General features: G+C 43.1%; 1 protein-coding gene across 1 annotated transcript in view; it reads left to right on the forward strand.

The window, feature by feature from the left end:
• Positions 1 to 25,192, forward strand: part of TRPM7 (transient receptor potential cation channel subfamily M member 7) — a 190,791-nt gene that overhangs the window by 30,496 nt on the left and 135,103 nt on the right. The window contains exons 3-5 of the mRNA XM_033919897.1: positions 15,288 to 15,326; positions 18,631 to 18,829; positions 21,560 to 21,773. Of these exons, the coding sequence (XP_033775788.1) occupies positions 15,288 to 15,326; positions 18,631 to 18,829; positions 21,560 to 21,773 (452 nt within the window). The remainder of the gene's footprint in view (positions 1 to 15,287; positions 15,327 to 18,630; positions 18,830 to 21,559; positions 21,774 to 25,192) is intronic.

Consider the following 25,192-nt stretch of genomic DNA (forward strand, 5'->3'; position numbering starts at 1 on the left):
GGGGGAAATACAATAGAGGTCTATAAAATACTGAGTGAAGTGGAATGGTAGATGTGAATCACTTGTTTACTGTTTCCAAAAATATTAAGACTTAGGGGGCATGTGATGAAGCTACCAAATAGTAGATTTAAAATAAACTGGAGAAAATATTTCTTCACTCAAGGTAAAATTATGTCTTATCTGATAATTTTCTTTCCCTTTGTCACAGCAGACAAATGTGGAATGGGATGATTCATCACGGCCCTTTTCAGCACAGCATGCTGAAAAGTGCAGTACAGTACTCCCCCCCCCCCCCGATATTCGCGGGGGTTCTGTTCCAGAAACCCCCACGAATCTCGAAAAACCGCGAATACGGTTTTTCATGGGGGAGCCTGAAGAGGGCAGCAGGAGAGCAGCCGGAGCGCCGCGAGTGCAGGAAATCACTTGCGGTATGCTCCGACTGCCTCTTCCTGCACTTAGTCGGGCCTTATCCAATCAGGAGCTCCTTGTCGGTGGTTCACGGTCGGAAAATACCACAAATGACCGGGACCTCCAACCGCGAACGGCCGGGAGAACACTGTAGTGAAAAGCGGGCTGTGCTGAATCACCCTAGACCCCTGTGAGGTTTTTTTTTTTTTTTTTTCAGTTGCTATTTCCTGTTAGTTCTGGCAAGTAGACAAACAATAAAATAAAAGATACCAAAGAAATCTGACTCCTATATTTTATTTTTTCTAAACCGTTGCCTATCTAAAATCCCTACTGTACCCAAACTCATCTTGATCTACAAGTGAAAAAATTGTGAGCCAAATAAACATACATAAATAAATATTGGAAACTGAGATCGGGTTCAGTTTACTGCCTACCTTCCTCTTGCATCAGGTATCATTTATATACATACTTCACTGCTTCCTTCAAAGGACCGGAACATCTGATTTTAACACATTGCTTTTGTTTGTGTTTCTTATACCATTATACTTCCTATTTGGGGAATTAAGCTGTTCACAGTGACATCCTGTACAGATGGTCAGAGACCTCAAAGCAGCTCCCAGATTAATGATCTGTGAATCCAACTTGGAGCTTAGCACACACATGTATACAAAGCAGTGGCCCAAAAAGTGACAAATCGCAGCCTGTCTTGCTGCATTTTTAAATCAGGTGGGGAAAGTGGAAAGAGCTCCAGCCCCCCCTATGGAAAGGGGAGCAGCAAGATGGAACAGAGTGACACCTTGGTCGGGAGCTTTAGTCTAAGCTGCAGTCCCCGGAGCAGCGCTGCTCTCCATGGCACATCCACATGCAAACAAAACCCAGAATTGTGGTATTCTCTGCACTGAACTGGCCTCACTGAAACGGTCTAGACCTGATGATCTAATTACTTACAATGGAGAAAAAACAGACTGCAAAATGCGGCTAGGACTGAGAAGAGTAAATAACGCTGATGTGGGGGCCAAATTGGAACATGAAGGTACGCTTCCTTGAGATCCAGAGCTGTTAAGAATTCCCCCTAAACTGTTCAAAGTTGTTAAAACTCATGCAGATTGTGAAAAATTGCAGGCAGACCTTAGGAAATTGGAAGACTGGACGTCCAAGTGGCAGATGAAATTGAATGTGGACAAATGCAAAGTGATGCACATTGGGAAGAATAACCTGAATCACAGTTACCGGATGCTAGGGTCCACCTTGGGGGTTAACGGCCAAGAAAAGGATCTGGGTATCATTGTAGACAATACGATGAAACTTTCAGCCCAATGTGCAGCAGCGGCCAAAAAGCAAACGGGATGCTGGAAATTATTAAAAAAGGGATGGTTAACAAGACTTAAGAATGTTATAATGCCCCTATATCGTTCCATGGTGCGACCTCATTTGGAGTATTACGTTCATTTCTGGTCACATTATCTCAAGAAAGATATAGTGGCGCTAGAAAAGGTTCAAAGAAGAGCGACCAAGATGGTCAAGAGGATGGAACTCCTCTCGTATGAGGAAAGACCAAAATGATTAGGGCTCTTCAGCTTCGAAAGAGACGGCTGAGAGGAGATATGATTGAAGTCTACATAATCCTGAGTGGAGTAGAACGGGTACAAGTGGATCGATTTTTCACTCCATCAAAAATTACTAAGACTAGGGGACCATCGATGAAGTTACACAGAAATACTTTTAAAACTAATAGGAGGAAAATTTTTTTTTCACTCAAGAGAATAGTTGAGCTCTGGAACGCGTTGCTAGAGGATGTGGTAAGAGCGGATAGTGTAGCTGGTTTTAAGAAAGGTTTGGACAAGTTCCTGGAGGAAAAGTCCATAGTCTATTATTGAGAGAGGCACGGGGGAAGCCACTGCTTGCCCTGTATTGGTAGCATGGAATATTGCTACACCTTGGGTTTTGGCCAGGTAGTAGTGACCTGGATTGGCCACCGTGAGAACGGGCTACTGGGCTTGATGGACCATTGGTCTGACCCAGTAAGGCTATTCTTAAGTTCTTATGGTATCTCTTGGAATCTCGCAGGAGAAGTCTCGCCTGCAACTGCTTCCATGATGCTCGAGTACGCTGCTCCTTGTGACCCCGGGCAAGTCACTTAATCCCCCCCCTCCCCTTTACTCCAGGTACCTTAGATAGATTATGAGCCTGCTGGGACTGACAGGAAAAAATGCTCAAGTACCTGACTAAATTCATGTAAACCGTTCTGAACTCTCTTGGGAGAACAATGTAGAAAATTGAATAAATAAATGAGGCAGTTCTGAATTCCAGATTAGAGAGAATGGGAAGTGCAGTAGGATGTCAAATGATCAAAGAGGTAGAGAGGGGTTTCTGTAAAGTGTATCTTAAAGACACGCAGCAGAATCTTGTATGCTATATGATGAGGACTTTGGAAGCCAGTGAGCTGATTTTAAAAAGTGGTGAAACATAATTGAATCTGCGATGACCGGTGATTAGTTTAATAGCGGTGTTTTGTATAATCTGGAGACGTCGTTGGGTCTCTTTATTCTAATGCTTTTGTAGAGTGAGTTACAGTTAGGGTTGGAAGCTTTCTTGTCAGGGCTTGATTACTGTAATAATGTGTTTTTGAGGTTTCCAATTTGCGTGCCTTACAAATGACGCAGAAATGAATAATTAGGCTACGGTTGGGATTACCAAATTTGAGCACATCTCTCCGTATGTGATATCGATGTACTGGTTATCCTTGGAATATCATGTGTGAAGTATAAATTGTTACTAATGGTTTATCAGAGTCTTATACAGCAGTTTCCAAAGTACTTGCAGAATTGTTTAAGAGAGTGTATCACATTAGTGTGCCGCCTGAGATTTCAGGTGTGCTGCGAGTCACTGGGGAGGAGGAGAGGTGCCAGCTGACTGCCTACAGCAGTGGTTCCCAACCCTGTCCTGGAGAACCACCAGGCCAGTTGGGTTTTCAGGATAGCCCTAATGAATATGCATGAGAGAGATCTCTATATAATGCAGGTGCCAGATATGTTAATCTGCTCCATTCATATTCATTAGGGCTATCCTGAAAACCTGACTAGCCTGGTGGACTGGCGTGGCGAGAGGCACATCCTGTAGGCAATCAACCTTTCCTTTTCTCCACGCGTCTTCCCTGCCGGCACCTCCCACTGGCGGCTCAGGGCCCATCTGGAGGGCCGTTGCGCAAGCACGGACGTCAACATGATGACATCACGCATGTGCGTGACATCATCATGTCAACATCCATGCACTTCCGGATGCCTTGAGCCAGGGCCACTATGTTTAGTGTACTGAGGCTCAACAAAATTTGCACTGGCTTAAGACATTATGCACCATCAAGGTCCAGTGCTCGGCAGCTGTTTCAGAATTGGTTGTCCCTTCTCAAAAACAATTAGGTTTGGAAACAGTAAGCATATTCTCCTGTGCAGGCCCTACAGAATAGAGCAAACTTTCAGTACCTCTTTGGCACCAGAAAGACTTGTGTTAGTTTACGAAACTCTTGAAACGTCATCTGTTTTGTCAGATGAAATCAGCACTCTAATTTTTGGTATGACATGAAGAAGGACATGGTACTACTCGAAAAGGTCCAGAGAAGAGCGACTAAGATGGTTAAGGGGTTAGAGGAGTTGCCGTAAAGCGAGAGATTAGAGAAACTGGGCTTCTTCTCCCTCAAGCAGAGGAGATTGAGAGGGGACATGATCGAAACATTCAAGATACTGAAGGGGATAGACTTAGTAGATAAGGACAGGTTGTTCACCCTCTCAAAGGTAGGGAGAATGCGAGGGCACTCTCTAAAGTTAAAAGGGGATAGATTCTGTACAAACGCAAGGAAGTTCTTCTTCACCCAGAGAGTGGTGGAAAACTGGAACACTCTCCCGGAGGTTATCATAGGGGAAAACAGACAAAGTTAGACAAGTTCCTACTGAACAAGGAAATACGCTGGTAAGGCTAGTCTCAGTTAGGTCACTGGTCTTTGACCAAAAGGGCCGCTGTGTGAGCAGACTGCTGGGCGCGATGGACCACTGGTCTGACCCAGCAGCGGCATCTCTTATGTTCTTATGTTTGGTGTGATGCACCTTGGATAAAGGCAAACTATAAATAATAAGCTATTACTAGTCTTGCTGCATAACCCAATTACGCTTTGTCTTCGATTCCTCACCAATCAGGAGCTGCGTGTCAAAGCAGTTCCTGATTGGTGAGGCCCGACTTTAGTGCAGGAAGAGGCGGTTGGAGCATACCATGAGTGATTTCCTTCACTTGCCGACACTCCGGCTGCCCTCTCCTGTCTTCCCCGCTAAAAACCGTATTCGTGGTTTTTCAACTTTCACGGGGGTTCCTGGAATATCGTGGGAGTATTGTATATAGAATTAGCAAAACAAAGTGGATAGCACTGTTTCTACTGTAACTTTGCTTAATATTAATGTTAAAATATTGCAAAGTAAAGATCTAACAGCCACTTTTCTGGACAGTACAAATGTATCAATAGTAAGTCTTATTACACATGGGATTTTAATAATATACTTCTCCCACCGTATTTGTGGTTTCAGCAATCGCGGTTTGATTATTCACGGTTTTTAGCTTGCTCGCTCCTCCCCAAATTGCATCAGCTTGCATAGAGAAATTGCTGATTCCAAGCGTTTACAGAGAAAATCGCTGATTTCCAGCACTTTCTTCACCGTATTTTGCTTCTCCTTCAGGAACAGGCCAGGTCTCCTACCATGTTAGTCGCGGTTTCACCATATTCACAATGGTTTTTAATAGAAAACAGTGAATAACATATGAAAAAGTTATTTGCGGTTTTTCTGTATTCGCGGGTCTGTTAAATCTCCTATCGCAGCGAATATGGAGGGAGAAGTGTTCATTAGTTTTAGTTGTATAACTTTTTGTTGAGTTTGCATTGACCTTTATGAAATGATGAAATGATAACTTGTTTGCTGACCTTTTATTTATCCCCATGCAATTGGGCTAATATAGTAATCCCATTTCTTCATTCTGCTGGTCTGAGTGAAACTGCTCTGATGTGATGCTTATTAAGTGCATGCAGAGTGGCAGAAAAAGAGTGCCGTGTCTTTGAAAGCTGGTCAAAAGTATATTAAGTTAGGGCCTCCTTTACGAAGCTGCGTTAGAAAGTTCCATGCAACAAAAGCCCTATGGGCTTCGGGGCAGTTACTGCAGTGGCCTGCTCTAATTGTCTAAGGCCTAATTGTCTAAGCATGCAGTGGCCCGCTCTAATTGTCTAAGCATGGACCAATCAGGCCTTAAGCATAGGGGTCCGCCCATCCCCACTAACCCTAAGGCCGGCCAACAATTTAGAGGTTAGTTGGAGAGGGGGTGGTTGGGGGATGGTAGCGCGGTGGGGGACGTTAGCGTGGGGGGTCCGGAGGGGGTGCGGCTTTCCGGCAGGAGATGTTTGGCACCCTCCTGCCGGCGATCGGACAGGCGGCCGCTATACTTATCGCAGCAATAAGTGTAGTGGCCGCATCTACTCTAACCCGATTCTCTAAATGACGTCTGTAACATGGACGCAGGTTACAGAATCGGGGTTAGTGTAGACCCGATTCTGTATAGGACGCCCCTCCCAGGCATCCTATACAGAATCAGGGCCTTAGTGCAGAGGCTGAAACTAAATTTTTATATTTATGCGGATGATATTTCTATTCTAATCCCTTTAAATGACTACTACTGATATCTTAAAACAAATATCCTACATCATGACTTTGATAGAAAAGTGGACAACCAGTTTCCAATTGAAACTTAATACAGAAAAGACTAAACTTTTTTAGCCAGCCCAAATTATAAAATAACTAAATCATTACTTCATCTAAATGGTTATGACTACCCAATTTCAAAAACTATTAAAATATTGGGAGTCACATTAGACTGCCATTTAACCATGATGGAACATACTAATCTAGTGGTAAAAAAATGCTTTTTTGCACTATGGTAGTTAAAGACCATAAAAATATATTTTGACCCATTATCTTTTAGACTATTTATTGGTGCAGGCTTTAGTAAAAGAAGCCCGTAGTCCAATATTAAAGGGATCACCTTTCTTTTCTTTTCCTTTTTTTTCATTTCTGTTATTGCACAATGGCTGGCACAGTTCATTGCATTTTTGCATTCACTGTTGTAAACTGCTTTGCACTATTACACTTACTGACCACCATTCCTGGAAAGATTAACAGAACGTAATGCTTGAAGTAGTTTTGTTACTGGCAATTTAAATTGACTAGTAATTATTAGCAATATTTTTACACACATCTGGGAAAGGAGTAAACTTGGGAATGCATTCGGGAAGTGGTGCATGAGTTCTTGGTATGCTCTGCATCGTTTTAAAGAAAATTTAGGGGAAAGGGGGAGTTGTCACTGGTTCATATTAGCCTTGTGTATCCTAAGAAGTGTATGGAAGCTCTGTTGTGTTACTGATAGGTGAATGTATTAGGTTTATGCTGTAGGACTACGTTGGCAGTACACTTATGCTCCAAAGGCATGATAATGCATGATATTGAATTTTGTGTGTGGTGATTTTCTAATTTACATCTAGTATCTTTCTAAAAACATTGAGTTGAAACCTCGGATCATGAACATAAGCAATGCCTCTGCCGGGTCAGACCCGAGGTCCATCGTGCCCAGCAGTCCGCTCACGCGGCGGCCCAACAGGTCCAGGACCTGTGCAGTAATCCTCTATCTATACCCCTCTATCCCCTTTTCCAGCAGGAAATTGTCCAATCCTTTCTTAAACCCCAGTACCGTACTCTGCCCTATTACGCCCTCTGGAAGCGCATTCCAGGTGTCCACCACATGTTGGGTAAAGAAGAACTTTCTAGCATTTGTTTTGAACCTGTCCCCTTTCAACTTTTCCGAATGCCCTCTTGTTCTTTTATTTTTCGAAAGTTTGAAGAATCTGTCCTTCTCTACTCTCTCTATGCCCAGATTGCCAGTCTGACTAAGGGAGTTTGATAAAGGTTTATATCTCGCCCTTCATTATGTACGATTTCTGTTTGTATTAGGCAGTTAATGTACAGATAAATTTAGCAAGTATAAAGCACTGGAATAATATAATTGGGACATTTCAGTCCCAATACAGTGTGGGTTTGTTTTTTTTTTACTGTATTTGTTTTGTTATCTACTAATTCATTTTGTTTCTAAATTTAACTAAAGTTCATTACAGATGTATGGAAACACAATCTAATGGACTTGTTATGTGGCTGCATGAAGTATACATATAAAATAAAGTATTGGTCCAATTTTAAAATCTATTTATTTAATGTGTTTTATATCCCGTTCTTCCCAACAAGCTCAGATATGTTTACAGATTAACATTCATAATATAGAGTCAAAAATGGGTTACAATTAGCCATGCTCATAATACAGTGGGCTTTCAATGGTGGTGTTTTAAAAGGCTTTAACACAACATGGCCAACTGTGGTGATAGTTAAATCACTATAGTAATGAGATGTAATGCATGTAAAGCAGCTCATTACTATATAAGAATCGGAATGCAACTTGGGTGCGTTATAGGCATAAAATAATGATAAAATAGACAGCTGATGACTCCTCTTTTAAAAAAGAAAAGTTTGGATGATCTCGGGGGGGGGGAGGGGGGAGTGGCTTTGATGGCAGCACTGCTAATGCATTTGTAAGACTGCTGGAATCTGTTCAGCTGATTCTTTGTTACCTTTTGCCATTATGCCACATAAATAAAAAGGGGTGGTGAAGTCTGTTTCCTCCAAAGCTTTGTTGCTCCCCATTTCTCAGCAGACAATAGAGTGGTTTACCGTGGGACCCCTGTCGAAGATTAGAGAGGCTTTCCCTCTTCGATGGAGGAAGGACGTAGTCCTCCCTCGCTGGGGCATGAGACTTAATTATTGCCCCCTGACATCAGCAGTACATCCTAGAGAATGACACGGGGAAAATATTTGTCCCCTAACTTTTCCCTGTCCCCACGAGCTTGGTGCTTGTCCCCGCTCTGTGAGCTCGGTGGGCGTCCCTCCTGCCGGGTGTTATTTTGGGGGGTTCTGGCATTTGGGAGTGGGCATCTTTTTTGCCACAGACATTGTGTTTGGGAGGGTTCAGGAGTGGCAGCGGAAGGGAATGGACATCCCTCCTGCTGGCCAACTTGCAGTGAAGTTTGGGAGTTCCCTGCTGTGGCCACTCAGCTGATTGCGGCAGGAGAATTCCTCCCCCCTCCCCCCATCAGCTGAGCGGCAGAGACTCCCCAAAGCTGTGGTTCTGTAATCGGCGGCCTCGAATGATTGCCAGGCAAATCCGACTTGGGTGCCAGTTACAGAATCACTGCTTTGGGGAGTCTCTGATGCTCTGCTGATGGGAGAGGGGGGAATTCCCCTGTTGCAGTCAGCCGTTGTTGACTAGTGGCAAAGATAGGTGGCTAAAATGTAGGCCAGGGTTTTCCAGGCCTACTTTTCAGCCACCTATCTTGGCATGAATTGCAGCTGAGTAGCCGCTTTAGCCCGCCTAATGCCACTTCTAGTATTGGCCATGCCTACTTTGGCATTCCGCGGCCTAAAGCAGCTACCTAGCTGTGATTCTAGTGGCCATTTCATCTGCCATTTATTTAGGCATCGGTAGGCACTTCAACACTGCCATATCTGACTGCATTTTTCAATTACGTGGGCATCAGCAGGGTGCCTACTGACACCTAAGCTTAGGCACTGGTTATAGAATTTCCCCCAAAGTGCATGTTAGGTACAGGTACTGTGTGTTAATATGAATGTTAACGCATAATCTGCAAAAGAAAAGAGTGAGAGCTCTGCTCTAATACTTGACACTTTAAAAGATGCAGCTACCACTTGATGAAATCCCACTGTAGTTTATTAAAAGGGCTCCTACATCGTTCAAATACTTGAAGGGTATTAACGTAGAACAAAATCTTTTCCAGAGAAAGGAAAATGGTAAAACCAGAGGACATAATTTGAGGTTGAGGGGTGGTAGATTCAGGGGCAATGTTAGGAAATTCTACTTTACGGAGAGGGTGGTGGATGCCTGGAATGCGCTCCCGAGAGAGGTGGTGGAGAGTAAAACTGTGACTGAGTTCAAAGAAGCGTGGGATGAACACACAGGATCTAGAATCAGAAAATAATATTAAACATTGAACTAAGGCCACTACTGGGCAGACTTGCACGGTCTGTATACGGCCGTTTGGGGAGGGCTTCAGTGGCTGGGAGGATGTAGATGGGCTGGAGTAGGTTTTGACGGAGATTTTAGCAGTTGGAACCCAAGCACAGAACCGGGTAGAGCTTTGGATTCTTGCCCAGAAATAGCTAAGAAGAAAAAATAAAAAAAATTTAAATTGAATCAGGTTGGGCAGACTGGATGGACCATTCGGGTCTTTATCTGCCGTCATCTACTATGTTACTATTAAGATTTAAATTGAAATTCCACAAGTAAGCACTGATATCACCTGCTTCTTTTGTTTGTGTCCCTCGAGACACCTTATTACATTTATTAAAAAAAATAAAAATACAGCTTTTATGGTTATAAATACTACTTGGTTTTCAATCATCTTTCTAATAAATTAAAAATAAATTGCACTAACAATATTAACATGATACTAATTACATTTAAATTTACTAGCATATATGAAGTTTGATTTAAGGCATGGAGAGTTGCTGTTTCCTGTGTGAAATGTACTGTATTGCTCTTATTTCACCACTTCCCATGAAGATGTAGGACCCTGAGAAGCCATCAGTTACTGCCATAATCTGATTGAAAAACTCATGGAAAATTTGCAAAGTATATGGGAGCAGAGCAATTAGGAAGCTCCTAAAACTTCCAGAACATTTCCTGTGGAACAAATAGATCTCTCTAACACCTGCTGGTTATATTTAACTCATTCATAGCATTTTTATATGGGCAAATTAGGGGGTCCTTTTACTAAGGCACACTAAAAGATTTAGCGTGTGCTAAGGATTAGTATATGCTAATAGCAGCCCATAATATTCCTATAGGCTGTATGGCATTTAATGCATGCTAATCATTAATGTGCCTTAGTAAAATGACCCTTATGCAATTAATTATCCCAATTGACCTTGATAAGGGAATAGATATCTCCTTCTAAAACTGAGATATTTATGTCAGTTTAGTTTATTAATTTTCCTTACTGCTTTTCATATAATTAACAAAGCAGTTTAAATAAAGGGAATAAAATATCAAGCAAGAAGCTAAGAGCTATAAAGAGTAGTATATTTAAAAGAAAGTTATAATATATTTCAGTACCAATCATAAAGGCATATTTTATTCTCCGAAGACAAACAGGTTCACTGTGTCCCATAAATTGGTCATTTGACTGCATGTGGTGCCATGTGGAATTTTTTAAAGCTTTCTTTTAGATTAAGGGGCCTTTTTATTAAACTGATTTGTTTTGATTTTGGGTTTTTTTTTTTTTTTTTTTTTTAATTTGAGCTGGGATTCCTCTGTTTGTTTTATTGATTGTATGCATAGGATAACTTTTGGGGTGGATAGGTGTGAAATAAAACAAAATTCATTATTAATACAAGTACATTTTAAAATTAGTTTTCCATATTCTATCATTAAATGCATAGCAGGCACTGTTACAACTAAGCAAACAAGGTGAGATAGCATTTCTTGTACAATCCCACTTTATTCCGGGATGGATGGGTATTATCTATCCTGGCCCGCCAGGAGCTGTAGGAAATTTAATTGGTAGAAGCTTTGACTCCTCCCTCTGTTATCTTACCCTGAAGCATGCTCCCTGGACCTCAGTCTTCAAGCAGCCAGGAACCATTACAGGAAAAACAAAGAGACAGAGGGAGGGAAATGGGGAACTCCCCGCCAAACAATTGATTCTGCTCATGTTAACATATGCAAAACAACAACAATGAAAACAGAACCTAAACGACAAAAAACAGTGCTATAGGAGACACAACCTGCACTGTTAGAAGGGAGCACTAACCCAGGGACTCTCCTAACATAATGCTACATCAATCTTTTGAAAGTCTTGTCTGAGACTAAAATCCAGCTTACCAGGCAGTCGATCAGCAAATTGGACAGACATAGATAGGGCAGGTTCCCGGAATAAAGTGTGGATTTACAAGAAAGAAGATTATCAGAGATAAGAACCTATTCTTTCATTCTTGTACAATCCCACTTTATTCCGGGACGGATGGGATGTAACAGAGCAGTCCTCCAAAAATCAGGGTGGGACCAATGAACTCGTTGCCAACACCGATGCACTGAAAGCTGACATCCTGCTTGGCTGCCACATCAATCTGATAAAACTTGGTAAAGGTGTACAGGGAAGACCATGTAGCAGCCCTGCAAATCTCTTCCAGCGAAACTGCCCAAGACGAGGACATAACTTTGGTAGAATGAGCCCGTACCCCGAGGGGGGGGGCTTTTCCTTGATGCTACATAGGCAGCAGAGATGGCTGCACAGATCCATCTTGAAATGGTAGCCTTAGAGGCAGGTCTACCGTTACGGGCTGGACCCGCGAGGACAAACAGATGGTCTGAGAGGCAAAACTCATTGGTGACCTCCAAATACCACAGCAAAAGTCGGCGAATGTCCAGGGACTGCAAAACCCAGTCCTGGGCCTTGGAACCCAAGGGAATGAACGCCGGAAGACGAATTTCCTGATTCACATGGAAGACAGAAACTACCTTTGGAAGGAAAGAAGGAACTATCCAGAAAATGCTTAAGACTACACTTTTTGTAGAAGCATTGTTAAAGAATGATGATTCTTGTTTATTCTGGTTTTGATTGCTATATAACAGAACACTATGGATAAATTTACAAGAAAGAAGATTAGCAGAGGTAAGAAATTAATCTTTCATTACTAAATGAGCCCATCAGCACATGTGTATGGCAGTGCCCTAGTTAATAGTTTTTTTTTTTGTTTGTTTTTGTTTCCTTGCTTTGGTAAAAGCCTTCTTTCCTTGTCATCAACAGCAGATGAATCCAGACGAGTAGGTTATGTCCATCCACCAGTTCAGAGTACTGAACTGAGATCTCTGATTATAGAATGGCACGCTTCCTGGCTGTTTCCTTGTCTGATCACCTCAGTTTGTCCAGGCAAGTTCATGAAATATTTTAGATCTCATGGAAGCCTATCTGCACATTCCCAAGTGATATCTCTACTTTTGTGTGCTTGGGTGCCATTTCCAGGTTTGGGCCCTTCCTTTTGGGGGGCTGGCATCTTTTGTACATTATCTGAAGACATTTGTGCTCTTACCTGTGTTTTCAAGACGATGTAAATCAAGTGTGTTTTGGTGGGTTTTTTTTGCTATACATCCTCAGAGTCATTTAATTGGTGGTATTTCAAGATTTCCTTGGACTCCTGATGCAGGCTCTTTAGCCAAAACTTGGTCTGTGTCAGGTCCAGTTTCTTGTTCCACTATCACACGTGTTTTATTAAAGTGTTTCTACCACCTTGATGACTTGGTCTTCTCTGCTGTTTTCTGTTTGTTTTTTTATTTATTTTTTGGGAATTGTTCATTCTTCTTTTTCCATGCACAGAATAGTGCACCATCTCAACTTGTCTTTCTTGTGGCTCCAGATTTGCCTTGTTGTGGCTCTAGTGCGCTTATTGGTGGCCAAACCATTTCCTCTATGGCTGTCTTCATCAGGGTCCAGTGGAAGTGAAAGATCTGAATCTTGTCTGGTCCTTGAAAGGAATCATTTATCAAATTGTGTGTGTATGTTTTTATCTGCAGTGATTTCTATCTTGCTCAAGTCCTAGAAGTGTTCCACATCTTTTGCTTATGTACAGGTATGAAAGATTTTTGAATAATGTTAAGTGGGCTCTGTCTTCATGGATGACACAGATTCCCGGTCTTGTTTTTTGCATTTGCAGCAAGGACTGGATCAGGGCTGGCACTGAATTCCATCACAGTTCAGGTGACTGCCCTTTCTGTTTGAGTGAAGGGCCCAAGGGCTTCTTCCTGGCAGTGCATGGGGAAGTAGCCTGGTTTTGAAGGGGATCACTCATTTATGGTCTCCAATGCACCCTTCCTTTCTTTTCTGGGATCTGAATTTGGTTCTTCAAGTGCTCTCTGGGGCTCCCTTCAAGCCCTTAAGGGATGCCTCGATTAAAGGACCTTGCCCTCAAAGTGGTTTTCCTTGTGGTGATCACTTTGGCTCGCAGGCTCTCAGAGTTACAGGGGTTGTCCTTTTGGGGTTGTTCCTCTCATTTTTTTGAGTACTTTGGTGTTTATCTGCATAGTTCCCCCTCTCTTGTCCAAGAGCATCTTGGCATGTCTTGTGAATTACATTACATTACATTACATTACATTAGGGATTTCTATTCCGCCATTACCTTGCGGTTCAAGGCGGATTACAAAAGGTTAGTTTAAGGACAGAATTACAATGAATAAAGAATTACAGAGTTACAGAATAACAGAATTATATGAATTGTAGAGAATAGCTAGAGAGGTAATATGAAGATCTTGAGGGCTTTTAGTGGTCGTGTTGTTATTTCTGTCTTAGGAATTTCTTGAAAAGTGTGGTTTTTATTTCTTTTCTGAACGTCTTATAGTCTGGGGTGCTCATCAGAAGGTTGGAGATTTGGTTATCTAGTCTTGCAGCTTGTGTGGCTAGGAGGCCGTCATGTAGTTTTGTTCTTTTCACTTCTTTGGATGGAGGGGGTATGAATGGGGAGTGCGTTTTTCTGTGTCTGGTGCTGGTTGCTTGGATGAGGCGATTGTTCAGGTATGATGGACTGTCTCCGTGTAGTGTTTTAAATAATATGCAGTAGAATTTGAATCTGGAGGTCTATTTGCCCTCCCTTCCTGAGGAAGGGTCTTATTTGTCCTTTGAAGCTACACAGATTGAATGTCTTAAGGATGTTACTTTGTTACTTGGAAGAGTCTGATAAATTATCTAATCATCTCTTTATTCTGTTCTATAACCCTCATAAGAACCAGGCAGCATCTAAGGCTGCTAACATACGGTGGATCAGGGTGGCCATAGAGTCCACCTATGTTTGTAGAAATCATCTGGTGTCTCCAGGTCTGAAAGCTTACTCAACCGGGGCTTAATTGACTTCTTAGTTGGAAGCCCAGAAGGTTGTCTTAATAGTTCTGTTTGGACGCATCCCACTTATTCAGAATGGTGCAACCTAGACAACAAGGAAGGTGAAACTTGTCTTACTAGATAAGTTCCTTTCCTTTAGTTGGCTGCACCGTTCTGAAACTGCCTTTGCAATACTAAAGCCCATAGCTCTCTAGGTACTCAGCTCTTTTCTTTTCAATTCTTTAAAAAAAGAAGAATGTGAGAAACAGTGAGGTAATCCTTGGCGATTTGGGGGTAGCGAGTGCTACTCAGTGTGGTTTTAACACTCGCTTGGTTTATCATTGCAGTAACGCAGAGGTTGATGGACTTGGATTTCCATTGGGAATCAGCAGGTTATACTGGAAAAGGCTAGCTTTTGCTCTGCCTCCAAACTTCTGGTATGAGGGTATAATACCCACATGTTAGAAGGGTGCAGCTGACTAAAGAAAAGGAAATTAGCAGGTAAGATGAATTTCACTTTGAACTAGCACAAATTTATTCAAAAATCTGTGCATATTAGAATTTTTTTTATTTATGACTTTTTTTCCATTAACAATTTTTTTCTTGGTCCAGAAATAAAAGCAATTTCAGTTAAACACACACATACAAAATAGTAAGAATAAAAAGGGGGAAAAAATTGCTATAACTTAAAAAAATGCTCCTAGCCTTCAAATATGGTAGAGGAATAAAGATTACAGAAATTTATATAAGGGGATGATTCTTATCACATTACACAAAAGAAACAAAAATTTATAATACTTAGAACATTTTAGAACCTTTATGCTAAAAATATCTCCTTATACGCTGTCTTGCATTTTGTATTATACAGATGTCTTCCAGGATGTCAGATTTGCCAACAGCTAGTCAGGTAAGTGATTTTTTTTGTTTGTTTATTTTTAAACAATATTGTGTCTGAGAAGTTGCTTAGGACTTTTATGTATTTATTAATTTGTTTTCATGCCTAAATTAAAAATATATCATTCAAAACATGGTACAATAAAATATATAAAAGCAGTAGTTCATTTTTGTCTTGCTAGACCAGTCTGGAATGATGACTTTGTCATCCAACCAGCCGATGGGGACAGAATCTAAACACTTCCAGTAATATCACTGATACGAGGAATGGTACAGCCTTGAACTTGTTGGTGTTACTCAGCCTCTAGCAGATGGTTAGGGATGGACTGGTGTGGTTGGTTTTCTTCTGAGTAGGCCTTTCTTCCAAGGGTGCCATCCACAGCCTGCAACCCTTGGCCTCACTCTCATGAATCAGTCCATGACCCTTTTTCCCTGTTTGAGTTTGGAGAGGATCCAATCCTCTATAGCCTGAACCCATGGGCTTTAGCTTGTAAGGCTAGCTGACAGATACTCTTTGGGATCACTGCTGACAGAAATGAGTTAGCTTTCTACCTTCTCCCTCCCCTCCCCCTCCAATAAACCAATAGGAAAAATAAACAAGCAAGGTTTTATTTTTTTATCATCAGCCAGATACTTGATTCCATAAAGCTGTTTGAGGAGGGGGAAGCCTCTCTTGTAATTGGAGATTAATTACAGCTTATTAACAGGCAGGCAGCTGTAGCTGAGGGGCTTGCCTGGACCAGGGGCAAATGGTGAATCACAGGTGGTTTGCTTTGTTTGTATCAGCAGTGAGTCTATGTGGCTGGAGTAAGTGAGCATGCGGGGTGACAGATGCTGTGTGGCAACTGGCATGTCATTTGTGCTGCTGGCTCCTACTTGTTCCATTTGTGATGGGGAGACCACAATTTCAGCCTTGGGTGCTTCTGGAGCTGGGGACCAGTGGGTCTGGGGGATTTGCAATAGCCTTTTGTGCCTTCAGTGCTGACTTTGTGGGAACCAATTTTGATGGGGACCACTGTCATTTTGTTTCTGCACTGTAAAAATCCTTCACAGCTTAGGGATGTGCAGAGACCAGCAGCTTTTGTGGCTAGTGCAGCCCTATCCCATCTCTTGGAAAAGGGGGTGGGTCTTAGAGGAGATCAGGCAAGCCCTCTGGGTACCTGGTGTTTTAGTAGCCTATGGGACCAGAGTTGAGAATGTTCTGGCAGTCTTCTTTGGCCGACAGTTCCTAGTCTCAGGAGCATGATCTGTCTTGCAAGAGATGTTACATATGATCTTACAAGAGCTGTGGTTTGCCCCAGAGGGTATTGTTGGCTTCGGCAGAAAATTATAAGGCCAGGTGCTTTTTTGATTGATGAACAGTGAGGAAGCTAGGGCTAGAAGCCTTGGTTTGGCTGTGGCTGGCTCACGAGTTCCTTTATCATGTTCCCTCCGTGGCCTCTGGTTGGTTGGGTCATCTGCCGGAAAGCGATGCATCCTGGCCTGGTGCCTCTAGGGACTCTGGATTGGTCTTGCCGCCCCTGGTATACGGATCTCGTATGTTTTAAGTGGGACAAGACACTCCAGCTCCCTCTTCATCGATATCTTCTCAGTCGGGGACCGGTGTCCATGGAGAACCCAAGGCATTTTGGTCTTATGGCATGGCTGTTGAGTGTTCAGCCTTGATGAAGCTGCATCGTTGGGGGAAATTCATGCGATTCATTCTGATGAAATTTGCAGGGCGACTTCTTGGTCCTCTTTTCATACTTTTGCCCAGTTATGTCGAATTGTTGTGGCAGCAAGTTTTAATGCCGCTTTCGAGACCTCAGGTTTGAAGGCAGACTCTTCTGTCCCTACCCTAGCTACCGTGGCTTTGGTATGTCACCTAGCATATATACCTTCGATAATCTTCTTTCTGTTAGTCCCTGGAGGATTCTATATGACCCACCCTCTCTTTCTTCACTCAGCAGTTTGGAGTAGCCTGCTCCTTTCTGCTCGGTCTGAAGTTTTTCCAGCCAATTGGCAGATCCGGTGGGGAGTTTCTGTGAATTTACACATTACCGAAGGCCTTTCATGGGGTGCTCACTGCACACTAGGTTAGTGATACATTGTTCCTCAATGTTTTTCTGAGTTGCCTTTGTGCCTGTTTTATCACTTTTTAATATTTTGCAGAGCACACCAGTTCAAGAATTGCTTCTGTTGATGGGGATTATCCCCCGTACCCCCTTGTCATGGATTTATTCAGTTATGTGCTTGGTTTTGGGACTTAACTGGAATTGTTTACTAACTCTCAGGCTAAGAGGGTGGAGCATGTGCTCATAAAAGTTGTAGATTTCTGCAGTACCCTAACTGCGGGTTGGGATTGAACACCTATCGTATGAAATTCTCCAGGGACTAATAGAAAGAAGATTATTGAAGGTATGTATAAACCTTATCTTCCAATATATCAGGGCTTCCCAAACTGTGGTTTGCAATCCCATTCTGGGCAAGCTGGAAAAAACCCTTAATGGCTCTTGTCTCTCGACGATCCCATGCTACAATTACGGGATCCACAGGAGACGAGGGCTGGTGGCCAGTTTGGCTCCAGTGTTGTTGGTTGGAAACAACAGCAAGGATAGAAACGTAGGTCTCTGGGGGGTTGCATGTGTTCGCTGGCTTTGATAATGGGGTTGTGGCCATAGAAAATCGGATAAACACTGCTTTGAATGGTCAGTGGGAAAGAACAACTATAGAAAAATGTAAAAAATAGTTAATAATAAGAAACCAAAAAGGCCTATTAATTTCTTTATACCCTTTGCCATAGCAAATTCACATTAGTTCCAGCTCCAAACTTTCCTTAATTGTACATTGTAAGTTAAATAGAGTCCACTTGTGTCCAGTCATAGTAGTTGACCTGATTCATTCTGTATGTTCTTGGAAGAAGAATCGAGTTGTTTTCATTTCATGAAATGAATTTGAAACAAAAGTCTAAATGTGCTGAACATGTAGCTTTCAAAAGAACTCTTGGAAGTATGTTATTTAAAGATAGAGTGGAGGAAGGCTTTAAATTAGGGCTTCTGGTTTTAGTTTTTGAGAGCTAATTTTTCCTAGCTTTCTGTATAAATATGATATACATTTTATTTATAAAATGGAAACAGGATACTGAGCTTGATTGACCTTTGGTCTGTCCTGTAAGGCAATTCTTATATTCTTATAATATGTTTTTTGTCAGGGTTCATACTGGATACAATATTAAAACATAACCAAAATCATAATAAGTATGTTAAACTACTGATCGGCTAAAGAGGTTTATGGGACTGTCAATTTCTGGAACTAAATTCATTACATTTTTCCACAAGGTGCTGCTGTGGTCGGTTGGTCAGGCAACATGCCTGCTTTACTGCAAGTCTTGCCATGAAATACTCAGATGTGAAACTAGGTGAAAATCTGAATCAAGAATTAGAAGAATGGTCTGTGGAAAAGCATACAGAGGAAAGTCCAACTGATGCATATGGCATCATTAACTTCCAGGGTGGTTCACATTCTTATAGAGCCAAGGTGAGAAGAAATTGTAATATCTTGATAAATTGTATCTTTTACCTAACAGAACAAGTTGTTCTAGTTGTGTTGACAGCACCAATTTGGCAGAAACGCACTGAAAGGGAGGAGGTGTTGCATACAGGTTGAAGCACTGGACTGTGTTTCCCAACATGCAGTACGCGTACCCCCAGGGGTATGGCAGACATTCACAAAGGGGTATGCCCTGTGCTGCCAGCAGCATTTTGGCAACTCTCCCTCCCCCCTTTTGCATGGGCTGCAGTCAAAGTAGCGACAGAGGGAGGTGCTCGCCATTGCCGTGCCTCCTGCACATTTCCCTACCACATGCACCCTCGCCTATACTCCTCCACCACACGCCTCCGCATACGTCTTCAAAATCTAAAGCCAGCAACAAACAGCATCTCCTACCTGCTGCTTGCACCAGGCGGGCTCGCCCTCTGATGTCATTTCCTGGTCCCGTGCAGAGGAGAGCAGAGGCTAGTGGGAGCAGCAAGTAGAAGATCTTTTTTTTTCAATGGCACAGATATTTTGCGTGTATTATTTTAATGGGCTCAACTGTTGTGCTGTGTTGTGTTCTCACACAACACATGCACAAAAACTGGGGCCTAGAAAATAAAAAAAGACCCCCCCGTGTTGAGCCCCCCCCCTCCACCGACACACACGGACAGCCATTCCCCGAGAGCCAGCCAACACCCCGCTGATGCCTTGACCAGGCCCCCCCAAACAAAGATGACACGTCCCTGCCCCCGCACTTTTTAAAAAATCGACAAGAAGGATGGCCCACTCCCTCCTGTCACAGTCCAGGCCCATACCACCTGGCCCCACGGCCTCCCAACTCTCCCCATACCTTTTTTAGAAGACATGGCAGGAGAGATGCTCACTCTCTCCTGTTGTCTTAAGAGAGGCAGCTCTTCACACTTTGCACTGCAAACGTTCTCTGGCATACTATCTGGACTGAACCAAACCTCATGGAGGATCCTCCCTGTTTTTTGTATCTATTGACCCCTAAAAGACTTAGAAATACTGTTACCAAATAATCTCCACTGGGCTAACAGATTGTATCTCCTTCACGTATACTCGGGCTGGGCTGATGCTGCAGGACCATGTAGCAGCCTACAATGTCTGAACTATAGCTGCTTCAGTGGCTTATTTCCGCTCTGTATCGTTTGAAGACTTCTGCAAAATGGATATTTGGTCCTCAGTCCATACCTTGACTTCTCACTACTGTTTGGAATAAAACACCAGCAGAGTTGGTTTGGACAAGCAGTTCTGCAAAATTTTTTTACTTCCTGGATGCCAACTTTCCCTCCTGTCCTATAGAGTTTTGACAGTCTCCTGTATATTCAATATTTAACCTCTTCCAGTGACATGATTCTGGCAGCTTGGGAGTCCCACATGTGAGAAGGCAAAGATACTTACCTGTAGCAGGTGTTTTCCGAGGATAGCAGACATATATTCTCACATTCCGCTCAACTGCCCTAGTTGGCTTCTTAGCTTTGTTACTGAACTGATGGTCCCACAAGCTGATGTCAGGTAGGAAGGCATTGGCACTTGTGTGTTCAGTATGGGCACTACCTAGAGATTTAAAGTGACAGTGCACTTGGTTGTGTTTTGTACTAAGTTCTGTGGATGACATCACCCACATGTGAGAATACATGCCTGCTGTCCTTGGAGAACACCTGCTATATTTTCGCTTTTCCTCCATTGTGTGCAAATATCAGGTTAGGTTGAAAACCACTGCTCTGTATGTATTTCAAGTTTTCACTCCCATTCATTCTGGACGAAGTTCATACTTTCTCAGTAGCTCAAGGTAAGATACATTGAAGTTCATTTGGTATTTTACTGTTCCCAGAGAACTTAACAATAAGATTGTACGTGAGACAATAACAGGTTAAGTTATGCTGTGATTTATTTTTTTCTCCCCATTTTTATAGAAAAATGAAAAGGTTTGGCCTCCTGTATGTATGTATTTTTTGCTCTATAAGACACACTTTTTCTTCCCCCCAAAAGTGGGTGGAAATAAGGGTATGTCTTATGGAGCGCACGCAAAAGCGCACACGCACGCACGCTATAGGGCAGGAGTGTTCAGCCTCCTGCCCTTCCCTCCAGCTAACTCCCAAGCGTCAGTCAGAGCAGCGCAGAAAACAGGTGCAAGCTTTGTGCTTCTTGCCTTGTCCCGCGCTGCTCCATGAATGGCAGGAAGCAAAAAGCTTGCACCTGTCTTCTGCGCTGCTCTGACTCTGCCGCTGCCGCTCAGGAGTCAGCTGGAGAGAAGGGCAGGAGGCTGAAAGCTCCTGCCCTACAGCGCTGGACCACCGGAGGAATTAAGGTAATGGGGGAGGGGGTACCTGCCTGTCATTAGGCCAGCTTGCCTTTCACTAGGCCACTAGGCCTGCCTACCTTCTACTAGGCCTGCCCTGTGCCCTGTCCTGGCGTGCTCTGTCCTGGCCTGCCCTGTGCCCTTGTCCCAGCCTATCACTAGACCACAGAGGGGGGACAGGGTGCAGAGCCTAGCAGGGAGAATTTGGTTCAGAATGGTGTTTTTTATCCTTGCTTTCCTCCTCTAAATTTAGGCATCTTAAGGTAAGGTGTGTCTTATGGAGCAAAAAATATGGTATATGTGTGTAGAGCTAAAATCTCATCCCTGCAGTATTCATAAAAGGTGGAATTTGAATTTGGTTGTTTAGAATTGAACTGGGTGTATTTAAACCTAACTTTCTCTTGCCACAGTATGTAAGATTGTCCTATGACTCCAAACCTGAAGCCATTTTACAGCTTATGCTGAAGGAATGGCAGATGGACCTGCCTAAGCTTGTTATCTCCGTGCATGGTGGCATGCAGAAATTTGAGCTTCCCCAGCGCATCAAGCAATTGATTGGCAAAGGCCTTATCAAAGCTGCAGTAACAACAGGAGCCTGGATTATTACTGGAGGGGTAAATACAGGTAAATCTTTTATCTATATACAGATGCAGAGACTGTTTTTTAGTAGATTTTGACACTTCGGGCTAGATTCACTAAGCCCACCGATCGTGTTTATGATAGTTTAGCGACCTGATTTTTCCCCGACCCAATTCATTAACCTTGTGGCCGATCAACATCCAAACCAATCCGCGCATGCAAATGAGGGGAAACGGCATGCAAAGTAGGAAGGACGTGATTCACTAAACAAAATCAGGACCTTACTGGGCTGCCGATCCAAAAAGAATGACTGCTGGGGACCAGTTGCTCATGTCCTTTCCGAATGTCCTGCCTGCCCTGCAGCCCTGAAATAAACCTGCTCTCTGCTGCCCCGAAATAGAACCTGCTCTCTGCCTCCCCAACTCTCCTGCTCTCTGCCGTGACTTGCTCTCTGCCTCCCCGACTCTCTCTTTCTGCCGCCCCCCCGAACTGGCTCTCTCCCTCCCTGACACTCTCTCTCTGCCTCCCTGGCTCTCGTGCTCTTTGCCGCCCCGAAATAGAACCAGGTTTCTGACTCCCCAACTGCCGCCCTTCCCTGCAGTGCAAGCCTGTGGTTTTAACCCATGGGTTTAAAGCGGGGCTGCACTATGGTGTGTTCTGTTCCAGAACACGCCACAGGGCAGCCCCGCTTTAAACCCATGGGTTAAAACCACAGGCTCGGGAGTAAAAAGTAAAAGAAAAAAGTTATGCAACGGGGAGCAAGCACATGCGCAGATCATCTACAGGCAAAGAAGATGATCTGTGCATGTGTCAGGATCGCCTTTCAGCGATCTGTCTGGTCGTTGTGGGCCGGGCCTCTGTTACGTTCATCTGCATAAAGGCTGTTGGTGAGCGCTTCGGATAGGATCGGATTGATGCAGGTTAGTGAATCTAGCCCTTCATTACTTGTTGAACAAAATGTCAGCAAAACCTTAATCTGTCCACTCTGATAATCCAAATTACTATCTAGTCTCATGTTTTCATTTCAATTCCAGTTAATAAAAATATTGCTTACAAATTTGATTTTGTGAAATGGTTGGTGGCTACTAAAATTCAATTGTGTTTCTTTTAAAATGGGCTGTAACGTTTTATCCTACCCTCTATTCAACTAAAGGTCTCTATATTCAGTCTGAATTTCATTTTCTGCACTAAGTGGTCTTTTCCTTGTCTTAGCTAAGATGCCTGCTAAGGATTAGAAAAACACTCATGTGCAAAAAATGTGAGAACCTGACTGTGAAAGATGAATGTGTCTTCATGAAAATTAAATTATTACTCTTTAAGTAAGATGGAAAACTGTACAGCCTTGGGGAAATGACTGATGATTGTTTGTGTTAAAAAATGAGCTTCTAGTGCAATGTTTCTAGTGGTTCTTGTATCTGAACCAGCACGTTGCTTGCAGAAAACTGTCAATCATGCTTTCCAATTCCTCCTCCTTCCCAGGGAGCTGCTCCTGCCCCCTCAGTTTGTTTTCTGTAAGCAAGTTGTTCAGAAGTATTTTTGATCTGCGGTTTTATTACTTTGGGGTATTTTTGCTCAGTGTTCTATAGAGGCTTGGCACCCAAAGGTTCCCATTTGCATGGTAGAAGTTTACTACTAGCAGGATCAGCCCCTTGGGGACACCTAGCTAGCCAGCCTGTTGAAATTTTTTAGAACTTAGCTGCTCGCATCCCTGATTCAGTCAGGAGCTTGAGCGCAGGCTGTGTTTGCTCCTTCCCAGCTCAGCAGGGACTAACAGTGAGCCAACTGTGTGCCCCCCCCACCTTTCATGGCATGGTTTTCTGGAAGTTGAGGTTCAGTTCCAACCTCTGTCCGACTGGCAGCTAAAAGACCAGGTTCGTCCAGTGAATCTGTGAGGCAGATTTCTTCTCCCTTTAATTCCAACTGAAATCCTATACTGAAGCAGGCAGGCACCACTTGGCACAGTGAGTAAGGCTATTGAAGCCTATTGGGAAGATTTGCCTGCCTTCTGCCTGAGGATCAATCTGTATTGGAAGAATTTTCTCTCTCAAATGAGCTGAGGAAAAAAACCCATAACATAAATATAAATCTTTATTTATGAATAGCAGATACCTCATGGTCCTATGTGATTTTATTGTATATGGATTTTGCCTGCTGGTCTACATTGTATATCTGGATTTTCAGAAGGTGTTAGACAAAGTCCCGCATGAATGACTACTTCAAAAAATTGCGAGCCATGGTGATATACTCGCATGGATTAAAAACTGGTTGGCGGATAGGAAACAGACTCAGACTGGAAAAGTGTCACGAGTGGAGTGCCGCAGGGGCCCGTGCTCTTCAACATATTTATAAACGACCTGGAAATTGGTACGACGAGCGAGGTGATTAAATTTACAGACGACACAGAAGGATTGCAAAGACCTGCAACGTGGCATAAACACGTTTGAGGAATGGGCCGCAACTTGGCAAATAAGGCTTAACGTGGATAAGTGTAAGGTGATGCATGTCGGTAACAAAAACCTTATACACACATACAGGATGTCCGGTGCAGTACTCGGCGAGACCCCCCCAGAAAAGAGACTTGTTAATGAAGCTGTCCGCGCAATGTGCGGTGGTGGCAAAAAGGGGCAAACAGAATGCTAGGAATGATTAAGAAGGGGATCACAAACAGATCAGAGAAAGGTTATAATGCCGCTGTACCGGGCCATGGTATGCCCTCGCCTGGAATACTATGTCCAGCACTGGTCACCGTACATGAAGAAGGACATTGGACTACTCGGAAGGGTCCAGAGAAGAGCGACTAAAATGGTTAAGGGGCTGGAGGAGTTGCTGTACAGTGAGAGATTAGAGAAACTGGGCCTCTTCTCCCTTGAAAAGAGGAGACAGAGAGGGGACATGATCGATAATGAAGGGAATAGACTTAGTAGAGAAAGAGAGGGCTCTCTTTAAAGTTAAAAGGGAATAGATTCCGTACAAACATAAGGAAGTTCTTCTTCACCCAGAGAGTGGTGGAAAACTGGAACGTTCTTCCTGAGGCTGTTATAGGGGAAAACACCCTCCAGGGACTCAAGACAAAGTTAGACAAGTTACTGCTGAACCAGAACATATGCAGGTAAGGCTAGGCTCAATTAGGACACTGGTCTTTGACCTAAGGGCGCCGCGGGAGCAGACTGCTGGGCACGATGGACCACTGGTCTGACCCAGCAGGAGCAATTCTTATGTTATGCTCTGCTCGAGGATCAATCTGGATTGGAAGAATTTTCTCTTTCAGATGAGCTGAGGAAAAACCCATAACATAACATAAACATAAAGCTTTATTATGAATCGCAGATACCTCATGATCCTATATGATTTACAGTACGTTAACTGTTGAATTTACAATCAGTTAAAACCATACAATATTAATTTTCAGAATTTGCTAAATAATTGTCATTAATCTTCTGAAATGCAAGTAAGAGAATGATACA

Source organism: Geotrypetes seraphini, chromosome 14 (genome assembly GCF_902459505.1).
Source record: "Geotrypetes seraphini chromosome 14, aGeoSer1.1, whole genome shotgun sequence".
Taxonomy (NCBI): domain Eukaryota; kingdom Metazoa; phylum Chordata; class Amphibia; order Gymnophiona; family Dermophiidae; genus Geotrypetes; species Geotrypetes seraphini.